Source organism: Lynx canadensis, chromosome B3 (genome assembly GCF_007474595.2).
Source record: "Lynx canadensis isolate LIC74 chromosome B3, mLynCan4.pri.v2, whole genome shotgun sequence".
Taxonomy (NCBI): Eukaryota; Metazoa; Chordata; class Mammalia; order Carnivora; family Felidae; genus Lynx; species Lynx canadensis.
In genome coordinates, this window is record NC_044308.2 from 145397563 (window position 1) to 145408749 (window position 11187).

At 69.6% G+C, this 11187-nt stretch overlaps 1 protein-coding gene across 1 annotated transcript; it reads left to right on the plus strand.

The window, feature by feature from the left end:
- The first annotated feature begins 2273 nt into the window (after nucleotides 1-2273).
- PLD4 (phospholipase D family member 4) lies at nucleotides 2274-9982 on the plus strand. Its single transcript, XM_030320124.1, is given in 18 exon segments — nucleotides 2274-2395; nucleotides 4119-4188; nucleotides 4191-4236; nucleotides 4238-4283; nucleotides 4286-4311; nucleotides 4697-4883; nucleotides 5025-5145; nucleotides 5505-5547; nucleotides 5549-5630; nucleotides 6204-6233; nucleotides 6235-6408; nucleotides 6998-7137; nucleotides 7279-7330; nucleotides 7332-7421; nucleotides 7423-7449; nucleotides 7542-7575; nucleotides 7578-7637; nucleotides 8144-9982. Coding segments are annotated over 18 exon segments (1458 nt in total). The 5' UTR covers nucleotides 2274-2368; the 3' UTR covers nucleotides 8347-9982.
- Nucleotides 9983-11187: the final 1205 nt, after the last annotated feature.

Here is an 11187-nt window from a genome sequence, read left to right on the forward strand (position 1 = left end):
CCGCTCCATTAACAGGTTGTTAATGGAAACCTGGGTGATGTCAGTAGGTGCGTGCGGAGCGCGAGGCAGTCCCGGCGAAGGGGCGGGACTTGCCCACCAGCCCGGCCGCACTGAGCGGTGACGTTAGGATTGCTCCTTGGACATCGTGGTAAAGATGTGACAAGCCAAAGCTAATAAATAATCATAGTGACGCTGGTGGGAACCAGCATTTTCCATGTGAGGGAGAAGAGATACAAGGACACACACGGCTGGGGGAGAAAACCTGGCGGTGGACGGGGAGCCTCCGTCCTGGGGGAGCCGCGCGCCCCCACGTCCCCTGCAGCGCTCTTCACGACAGCACACCGCGGCAACACCCTGCGCGTCCACCGGCAGACAAATGCATAAAGGAGACGTGGTGTGGGGGGCGCCTGAGGGGCTCTGTCGGCCGAGTGCCCGGCTCTTGGTTTCGGCTCAGGTCATGATCCCGAGGTTCATGAGATCGAGCCCGGCGTCAGGCTCTGTGCTGACAGCACGGAGCCTGCCTGGGATTCTCTCTCTTTCTCTGCCCCCTTCCCTGCTGGTTCTCTCCCTCTCTCTCTCTCTCAAAATAAATAAATAAACCTTAAAAAAAAGATGTGGTGTGCATTCACAGAGGCAACAGAATACGACTCAGCCATGAAAAAGAAGGAAATCCCACCACCGGTGACCTTGGCTGGGCCTTGCGGGCATCCCGTGACCCGAGGGGAGTCAGGGAAAGACAAACACCGGAGGGTCGATCCCTTGGGGGGAGTCTGAGAACACCGGGCTCACAAAAACAGAGAACAGCCCCGGTTGCTGGGGGGTGGGGGTGGGGGGAGCAGCCCCCGTGGGGGGCCATGGGCCACGCTTACAGTCGCCAGGCAGATGGGTCCTGGGATGTGGCGGGCAGCACGGCGAGCACGGCCGCTAAGAGAGTGGGTGTCAGCTCTCGTCACAGCAAAGCACTGACCGCGTGCGGTGGGGGTGACCCGACCCGCTGGTCACTTGGCAGCGTCTGGAAATATCAATCGTGTTCACCCCGGAAGCTAATACAACGTCATGTGTCAGTTATATTCTCAATAAGACGGGGGAGGGGACATGACAAAACTAAGAAACGAGAGAAGAAAGAAAGAGCCTTGTGATGTCACGGCCGAGCCGGAAAGCCTCCTCCCAGAAGGGTCCTCGAAGCCGCCGCAGAGGGAGGGGCAACCGAGGTCTGCTTGGGTCAAGCCACTGAGGAGCTGGACGTGTGGCCCAGAGTGTCAGCCCTGGGCTGCTTGCTGGGAGCAGGGCCGAGCGTTTTCCTAGCACAGATTTCGCGTCCCGAGCGGGGACCCGCGGCTGCAGCCCCAGCAGCCATCCCTGCCCCCTCCGGCTCGCAGGGGGGAGAAAAGGGAGGGGGAGGGGCGCGGGAGGATGGTTTGGGATGGCATCGGGAGTGGGCTGGCAGGAGGCCGGGAGGGCAGGAGGGCGGAGCCCCTGAGAGGCTATCGGTGCCCTCGGGACGGAGCCTGCAGAGAGCCCCCGCCCCTCCCCCCTGGAGGACACAGCAGGCAAGCCAGACACCCTCGCAAGGACACCCTACCTGCTGGCGCCTCGACCTTGCGCTCCCAGCCCCCAGAGCTGTGAGGAGCAGGTGTGTGCTGTTTACCAGCCCCCCCCCCACCCGTCCTCACTGTCGTGTTACGGCCGCTTGAACAGACTAAAAAGAAACCAGAACTATGACCCTTTAACATCAAGGAGTCGCTGCTCTTGTGAGGGGCGTCACTCATGTGGCGATCCTGTGCGGAATCTATTCGTTTCAGTCTGATACATAAGTGGAAGTGCCCTGTGGGACTTCTGGGATGTCCCTCATGCCCCTAGGACGCGGAGGTGATGGCTGAACTCCAGCAGCCTTTGTGGAGCCACGAGGCTGTGGTCACCGCTAGGGAGTGGGAGCTGAGAGCTAGAGGGGACCTGGCTCCCAGTGGCCGTGGAGCCCACCCCGTCTCCCCGCCACCAGCCCCTAAACCTGGTTAGTGGGAGAGAGAAGGGGACAATCGGGCCTCCTTGGGTCTCTGTGGCCGGCAGCAAGCCTGACCGATACCCAAGCCTGTGACTAGAGAGCGCCTCCCCCGGGAGGGGCAGATTTTCTCTGAAGGTGAAAGTTTGCAGGCCCTCACCCCCCCCCCCCCCACCCCCGGCTGGCTCACCCAGCTCCAGATGTCTGCGGGGGGGGGGGGGGTGCAGAGGGAGGTACTCAGGACAAAGAGGAAGTGGCCAGAAGGGGAAGCAGCAGCTACAGAGAGGAGGCAGGTGGGCCGGGGTGGAGGCCGCCGGAACCCGCCCGCCCTCACAGAGCTGGGGGCCCGCAGTCTGCCGCTGGAGCAGGATGAACGCCAAGGCAGGAGCCCCAGGGGTAAGTGCCAGCCGCGCCACGGCCGGGCGGGAGAGCCGGGCGGAGGGCCCTGGAAGCAGGCTGCCAGCAGCCCTGGGCCCGGGGGTCTCCAGGCCCCCCCCTTCCCCCTCCGGCCTGTGCAGCCGGGAGAAGCAGGGCCTCGGGGCGTCCCGGCCAGCGGGCGGCAGGCCCTCTCCCCTGCCTGGGCCAGGCAGCCTCGTCCCACGCTCTGCGCCCTGCAGGGCAGGAAGTCCACGCCTCCAGCCATGACCTCTTGACACCTGCAGGGTCCCAGGGCTGCCTGCCGCGGGCCGGGGGTGCTTGGAGCTGCCCCGCAGGGTCTCCCCGCCCCCACTGTGCTAGCGGGTCACCCTCTGCCCAGCCCTGGACGTGAGGTCGCCAGCGCTGCAGTGGCCCAGGGCTGCCCTGCGTGGCCGGCCTCCCAGTGTGTTCCCAGTGGCCCAGAGGAGAATGATGTGCTCTGGGCATCAGTGGCCGGGGCGGGGGGTGGGGCGGTGCCTGCGACAGCTCCAAGTCCCGGATGGGGGCCCTAGGCTCTGAGCTGCCCTCTGCCTGGGACACCTGGGGGACAGGCCCTCTTCCGTGTGGCGCATCCGGGGAGGGTTGTGCCCCGTCCCCAGCCCAGACTTCACGCCGACTGCCTCTCCTGAGAGTGAAGGCCTGGTCGCGGACCCGGATCCCCCAGGTTCGGGCGGGGGGGGGGGGGCGGTAGGGCAGCCCCTGAGCCTCAGCTCGGCCAGGAGGAGGGGGCACCTCGACGCCCCGAGCTCCCCTCCGGGGACTCTGGCAGGCCGTGGTGTCGGACCTCTGTGGCTCCTGCCTGAGGCCCTGTTTCTGGCTTCTGGGGGTCCCCGCCGCCCCCTCACTTTCCGGCTCATGGGCAGACACGCCTCGTGCGGGCCGACCGCTCCCCACACTGAGGCAGCCAGGGTACCCCGTGGGGGGCGGCCCTTAGAGCGAACCCCAGGCTCGGAGGCCGAGCCAGGCCCCACCCACAGAGCCCGTGCGGGCCACTTAAAGGTCTGTAAGGGGGGCCCGGCTGAAAGCAGAAGTGACTCCGGGACTCGGCACACACGTGGCCGAAAGAAGGAACCGAGATTCAGACACCGACACCCCTGAGAGGGAAACTGAGAGGGGAAAACAGCCCGAGGGCCGGGTCCCAGGCGCAGACGGACACACGCACGCACACGCACACGCGCACACGCACACGCGCCTGCTCGTCAGCCTCTGCACAGAGACCACCACCCGAAGGCCAGGGCCGCCCAGGGGGATGGCAGCGGGGCGCCGCCTTGGGCAGGAGGGGGGGAGGCCTCTGTGGTGGGCCCCAGCTGCCCGGGCACCGCGGGGCCGTCCCAGGCGGGGCTGGAGCTCCCGGTGACTCCACAGCCCACGGGGACGGAGGCCGGTGCTGGTGGAACTGGTGGCCCATGGGAGTGGGCCCTGAAGCCCGGCCGAGCCCCGGCCGACCAGCAGGGGGGCTCTGCACCTGCGCGCCTCCCTGTCTCCGGGCGGCCTGGGGACAGCATGGGGCCACAGAGCGCGCCCCAGCCCCCCCGACCCCCGGCACGGTGGGCTCGGGCCCTGCTCAGTGCCATCCTCGCCAACCCCTTGCCTGTTTGGGCCCCACCCCCGCCGCAGGCCTGGTCCTCATCGGGGGGCCCCGGAGGGGCCACGTCAGCCCAGGCCATTGGGGACCCCACAGTGACGCCTTCCTCCCCTTCAGGTTGCGGGAGCGCTGGCTGTGCTGTGGCTCGGTGCCATGACCCTGGTCTACCTCCTGTGGCAAGGGCACCTGTCCCCACCTGGGGCCAGCTGCACCCCGAGGAAGGGCCCACCAGGCCCGGGCCACGGCTCCAGCCCGGCCCAGGAGCCCCTGGCAGGGGGGGGCCCGGCAGCAGCAAGCAGGACTCCTGCCGGTGAGTGGGGCTCTCTCGCTCCCCCACCCCGCCCCCCCCCGCCCCCGCCCCTGCCCCGGGGTTGCGCCCCTGCCTCCCACCTGCCCGCGCTCCTGCGCAGCCCCGCCCGCACGCTCACAACCATCCGGTCCAGCCCTTTCCCAGGGCCATCCTGGGCCTCCTCCATGGGCCTCCGCACCGGTAGGCGGCCCAGACCCAGAGCTCTCTGCTCAGGCCCACAGCCCTCCAGCGGCTCAGGCGTGCCCCGCCCAGTCTGGTTGCACCCCTCCCCGCTCGCACCCTCGGCCTGGGAGGGGCCCCACGTTGGCAGCGGCCCCTCCGGCGCGGCCGGCCGGCGGGGACGGAGGTAGACGGAGGGGACGCTGGCCCCTGTGCCCTCCTGCAGGCTTGTCCTTGTGGAAAGCATCCCGCAGGACCTGCCCTCCGCGGCCGGCAGCCCGTCTGCCCAGCCCCTCGCCCAGGCCTGGTCGCAGCTGCTGGACGCCGCCCGGGAGAGCAGCATCCACGTGGCCTCCTTCTACTGGTCCCTCACGGGGCCTGACATCGGGGTCAACGACTCGTCTTCCCGGCCGGTACGACCGGGGCCCGGCCCGCCGCCTCCGGGCACGTGTCTCTGGCCCTGAGCCGTGGGAGTGCAGGGCGGGCTCCCGGGGAAAGGTCTGGGTCCCTCCGGCTCGGCGGGGGTCACCCTCACGGCCGGCCTGGCCCCGCAGGGAGAGGCCCTCCTGAGCAAGCTGCAGCAACGGCTGGCCAGGAACGTCTCCCTGGCCGTGGCCACCAGCAGCCCGTCGCTGGCCAGGAAGTCCACTGACCTGCGGGTGCTGGCAGCCCAAGGTAGGCGGCCGCCCGGCCTGGGCCTCTGCGCCCCGGGACAAGGGGAGAGGCCGGGAAAGGCCGCCCCTGCTCCCCTCGGTCGCCAGGAGGGCAGGCGGCCAGGGCCGGGGGGTCATTTTCCACGGGGCGGGGCGCGGGGTGGGGTGGGGCTCGGGCGGGCAGCTCCGCCAGGGAGCAAGCGGCCGTGGGCGCAATCCGTGCAAACCTGGGCTCCGGACTTGGGCTGCCCGGGGGGATCCCGGGCCGGTCGACGCCTCCACCTCCCCACCTGTAAAGTGGGGGCGCTGATGGCATCGGCTGAGGACCGACGTGCAGGGCTGAGAGCCAGCCTCGCCACAGTGCCCCGAACTCTCGGCCAGGTGCCCAGGTGCGGTACGTGCCCCTGCGGAAGCTCACCGGCGGTCTTGCATTCCAAGTTCTGGGTCGTGGACGCACGGCACGTCTACTTGGGCAGTGCCAACATGGACTGGCGCTCCCTGACACAGGTGGGTCCGAGCCCAGCGCGGGGAGACCACCCGGAGCTCGTCCGCCGCCCACACTCCCGGGGGCTCGGGCCTCACGTCCCCTGCAGCCTCATCATCAAGCGGGGCCCCGCGGGGAGTCGCCAGAGCCGGGTCAGTAAGGCAGGGGCCTCGCGGCCGCTGACTCACACTGGCGACACCACGGCGCCCCGGGGAAGGCCGTGCCAGTCACTTACACGGACACCTGCGGACCACGTCGAAACCCAGTGCAAGGACGGGGGCGGCGAGGACAGCTGCGTCTGTGCCGGACCGTGACACGAAGAACGATTTTACCGCATTCCCGTTTTTTTTGCGAGACGCGTGTGTCGCTCTGATTACTAGAACCCAGTGCGCGAGAAGAGCCGGGAGCCCTGGGCACCCCACCTCATCGCCTCCCCCGAGCACGCTGTCCGTCGTGGCCCTGCGGGTGACGCTGCCTGGACCCGCTGCCAGTGGGGGGGTTGGCTGCGCTCTGCCTGTGGGGGGGGGGGGGGGCCACAGCGCGCACCCCGCGCACCCCGGGGCCGCCTCCCTCAGCCTCTGCCCTTTCCCTGTCAGGTGAAGGAGCTCGGCGTCATCATCTACAACTTGCAGCCGCCTGGCCATGGACCTGGAGAAGACCTTCCAGACCTACTGGGTGCTGGGGGCGCCGAATGCCGTCCTCCCCAGAGCCTGGCCTCGGAACCTCTCGTCCCACATCAACCGCTTCCAGCCCCTCCGGGACCGCTTTGAGGGGTTGCCCACCACTATGCCTACTTTCTCGGTTGAGAGGGGCTGAGGAGCCGGCAGACCCCAGGAGGTCTGGGGCAGGTCCCTCGGGGCACCGGTGTGGGGGGCCGGGGAGGGGAGGGACCCAGCTGCAGGGGAGGATGCCAGTCATCACCGTCCCATGGGAGACAGGCAGCCTGGGAAGTGGCAGGGCGCCCTGGGTCCTGGGGGGGGGGGTGCTCCAAGCACACTACTGGGTGGGCTCGAGGGGGCCTCGGCTTGTGACCGGGGAGGGTGGGGGAGGAGGAGACCCAGCATGGTGGCCCCGGAAGGCCTTGCACGGTTGGTGGGGTGGCGTGGGCCCTGTTCCAGGAAGTCGGGCCGACCTGGCCCCAGGTGGGCGGGGGTGGAGGGGTGTGCGCGGGGGGGTGGGGGGGAGGCCTGCCGGCTTCCAGTCTCTCCCCGCCAAGTACTGGGGGCCGCCCCGAGTCTCCCCCCTCTCCAGGCAGCACCTCTCGGTTTCCTCCAGGTTCCCAAACGCTGGGGCGGGGGCGGGGGGTGGGGCGCACGCTAGGGTCACAGGTCCAGAAAGCGCGCGGCTCGGGCCAGCCGGCCGTGCCCTCAGGGACCCCTTCCCCGAACAGGCATCGCCTCCTCCGCTCTGCCCGCACGGCCGCACCGGGGACCTGGAGGCGCTGCTGGCGGTGATGGGGGGCGCCCAGGAGTTCATCTACGCCTCGGTGATGGAGTACTTCCCCACCACGCGCTTCAGCCGCCCCGCCAGGTGGGTCCGGGTGGGAGCCCGCGGCCGCTTGCAGGGTGGTAGGCCCCTCGCTGCCGTTCCCCGTCCCGCGGGGGCCCTGCCCGCCCGCGGCTGGCAGGCAGGGACCCCGCGGCCCGAGACCCCCGACCCTGCCTCCCCCAGGTACTGGCCGGTGCTGGACACCGCGCTGCGGACAGCGGCCTTCAACAGGGGCTGTGCGCGTGCGTCTGCTGGTCAGCTGCTGGCTTGCACACAGACCCAGGATGTTCCCCGGCCTGCGGTCCCTGCAGGCTCTCAGGACCCCGATGGCGGGCCGGCGTCTCCGTGGACGTGGTGAGCACCCACTCCCTGCGCCAGGGACGGGACGCGGGGGGCGGGGCGGCCCCCAGCCCTTCCTGACCCCGCCCCCTCTCCGTTCCCCAAAGAAAGTCTTCATCGTGCCTGTGAGGAACCACTCCAACATCCGTTCAGCAGGGGTGACCACAGCAAGTTCATGGTCACAGAGAAGGCGGCCTACATAGGTGAGCAGCGAGGGCAGTGGGCGGTGGGCCCCGGCCCGGGCGTCCCCGGGCCCTCGAGCCTTCCGGGTGCCAACTGTATGGGACGCGGGGGCCACATAAACCCACAGAAGGGGGCCGTGGCCCTCGAGCGTCGCCGGGCCGGGGTGCCGAAGGCGACACTGCCCTTCTGTCCAGCGGGGGCCCCTCAGGGCCGAGGGCTAGGGTGCCCGGCGGGGCTCCGAGGACCGGGCGCCAGCCCCGCTGCGGACCCGGCCCCACGGTCAGGTGGTGAGTCCTGAGTACAGGGTGTCAGAGCCCTGAGTCCGAGCCGCCCCAGGAGGCTGTGGGGTGGAGCCTCACACACGAGGGGCCCTTGCCCCGCCCCCAGCCGCACCTGAGGGGACGCCAGCGGCGGGGCACCCCTGTCCCCGAAGCTGTGGCTGAGCCACACGCCTGGGCCAGGCTGGCAGAGTCCCTGTGCGAGCGAGCCCGGTCGTCAGGGACTCTTCCCCACCCCACCCCCGCAGGCACCTCCAACTTGTCAGAAGATTACTTCAGCAGCACCTCAGGGGCAGGCCTGGTGGTCAGCCAGAGGGCCTCCCGCGCCGGGCCGGGGGTGCCCACCGTGCAGGAGCAGTTACGGCACCTGTTCGAACGGGACTGGGATTCCCCCTACGCCGTGGGCCTGGACGGACAAGCCCAGGTCAGGAACTGCGCTTGGCAGGGTTGAGGGCCAGCCATACCTGGTTCCCCGGCCCCGTGGCTCCCGGTGGCCTGTCCCCACCCTCACAAGCCCCGCTCAGGGCCAGGACTTCCCAACTCCTGGCAGGTGCAAACTGTTCGCCAGCCCTCAGCTCTCTGAACCATCCCCTCTTAACCCTCACCTCCTGCAGAGGGCCCTCCGGGATGCTCCCCCCTGATCTGAGAGCCACAGTCCCCACCCACAAGGGGGTTGCTTCAGAGGCCCCCTGCACCTCCCTGCCTCTCTGTGTGAGTCCCACATGGGCTGCACCCCCTCCCACTGGCCCCAGGTCGGAGTTCAGCACCCCCCACCCTGTGAGGGTCCACACGGCTGCCGGGTGAAGCTGCTGTCTGCCCGTGTGCCATGGGAGCCGCTGGACTCTCGCTGCTGTCCGTCCCTGCCCACAGGAACCAGGGGACGGGGCAGAGGCAGGTGCCGGGACTGCGAGGGCGGGTCTCGGAGAGGCGAGGTGGGCGCCTGGGCCCGTGGGGTTGGTCCTGGTGCGTAGGGGGTCCAGGACTCCGGGCAGCGTCCAGAGAACCTGGTTTTGAGCAGGGGGCGGGGGCAGGGTGGGGGACCTGGATACACGCGGGCTGGAGCCCCCTGTCCTGGGAGCTGCCCTGCAGAGGCGGAGGCCGACACTGCAGAGGCAGGGTCTGAATCCCGTCGGACACCTCCCTCGGCTCCCAGCCTCCTGCCGGGCCAGAGGCCTGTCTCCGGGCACCCTGGCCTCCGTCACCTCCTGGCTTCTGGCCAAGGCTTTGGAGCCCACCCGGCCCGTGGAGACCCTGTGGCTGCCCTAGGCTGGCGCTTGGGGCTGGCTCAGTGGTCCAAGGGACACTGCACGCCGAGGGACCTAAGGGAGTGCATAGCAGATCCTCCTCTCCCCACATCTTGGGGCTCCTCCTCCCTGCCTCGCCCGGTCCCCTCTGCCCCGGAGAGAGCCAGACGGGCTTGGGGTGGGGCACCTTACGCATCCGCGTCCTCGTCGGTGAAGAGGGTCCCCCAACCCAGCCCGCCTCCCCGCCCACCCTGCACGGGTCCGGAGGGGTGCCTGGGGGCCACGTGGCCCTGCAAGGCGTCCAGGGCCTCTGGGAGCTGGTCTGCGTGTGGGCCGCACTTGACCCAGCCAAGCCCCAGCGGCTGCCCAGCCTCCCACCCCGGGCTCACGTGCCGCACGGCAGCTCCCCTCGGGAGCAGACACCATCCGAGACCCGCTCTGCTCTCCACGGCTGCCGGTGTGGGTTTGCCCTCTGCTTCCTGTGTGTCTCAGAGCGCGTGGCCTGTCCCCAGGCTCTGTGCCCCAGGCCACGCTGGGATGACGGTCCAGTGGCCCGGTGGCCATAGCCAGCGGAAGTGGTGGCCACACCTCAGTGGCAGGCTTGAAGGCCTGCTCCAAAGCAGACCCCACGGGAGACCCGCTTGAAGAGCCTCAAGAGACGCCCCGGGGGGCCTTGACGTGGCTGCTTCTGGGGGGGAGGGTGGACACACTCTAAAATGGCCCCCATGCCCCCACCTCCTGGAACCCCACTCCCGTGTGATCCCCTCCGCTTGGGGGTGCGGAACCCCTGCCTTCGCCTGTAGCCAATAGAATGTGCGGCGGTGACCGTGCGACGCAAGCTTGTGCCGGCGTCTTGCTGGGAGTCTATTCCTTGCGGGCGTGAAGAAGCAAACCGCGAGGCCGGGGCGGCAGGGCGCTGACGGTGCCCCGGGCACACGGAGCTGCCCCACTGAACGGTGCCAGCCACGAGAGCCCAGCCCCGGCTCGCAGCCTGCGGGCCCTGAGCAGAGGACCCAGCTGAGCTGTGCTCGGACCCCCGACCCACAGGGAGGGACCGGGAGGTCTTAAATGCACATTGTCTTCGGCGGCCGGTCTGTGGGAGCACGGCGACGCGGCCCGCCGGGTGTGGTCCACGCAGCATCGAGGCCCCGTCGGGAGACTCTGGGGCCCCTCCCGCCTCCGGTTCCTGGGCCCTTGGCCTCGGGTCTCTGACCCCATCTTCAGGGGAGGCGAAACCCCGTGGAGTCAGGCAGAACCCCCACGGCGGGGTCCCCAGGAGGGCCGCATCTCACCGGTGTCTGCAGACGGATGGGAGAGTGAGGCTGCCGGCGCCTGGACGGTGGGATGGCCTCACTGGACTTTTGGGGACAAAGACACCCACCCACCTCCTTCTCCGTCCTCATTCATGAACTGCCCAGAGGCCTCGTGCCCACTTGCCATAATTTCACGTCCCCTGACTTGGGTGGCTCGCCCAGCCCGCCACGGGGAAAGGCCCGTGTGCGCGGGGGCGAGGGGCAGCGCTCCAGCCCCGCTCCTCCCTGCCAGGGCAGCACCGCGTGGGGGGCTCCCAGCCCAAGCTCTTCGCTGCTGCACCCTCCCCTCAGCCCGAGAGCAGCCCTTCCCTCATGGGGCGAGGTGGCGGGTCCCCGGGAGCCAGCAGGGGCAAGGAGGGAGGGGAGAGCGGGCGGGTGCCCTGGGCCCAGGACGAGCGCCGCGGGCAGCGGAGGGGGGGTGGAGCGCTGACACGGGGGTGGGGGACCCTGGAGCCTCACTCTGCTGCCCCCCCCCTCGTGTTCCCCGTGGCTGCTGGGAAGGAGGTGAAGGAAGGCCTCCCAGACGGCCTGTCACAGCCAACCGCCCTGCTCTGTCCCTGTCCTTCCCGCCGAGCAGTGGCAGCGTGGCCACGCTGAGCTCCCGGCCTGCGCCTCCTTCCTTTCGGTCTCTCACAGCCGCTGACATCGAGAAGGATCTGACGGACACGCGGGTAAGCGAAGGTCTGCTCTAAGATCCCCCCGAACTCTCTCCCACGGCAACTCGGCCCAGACTGG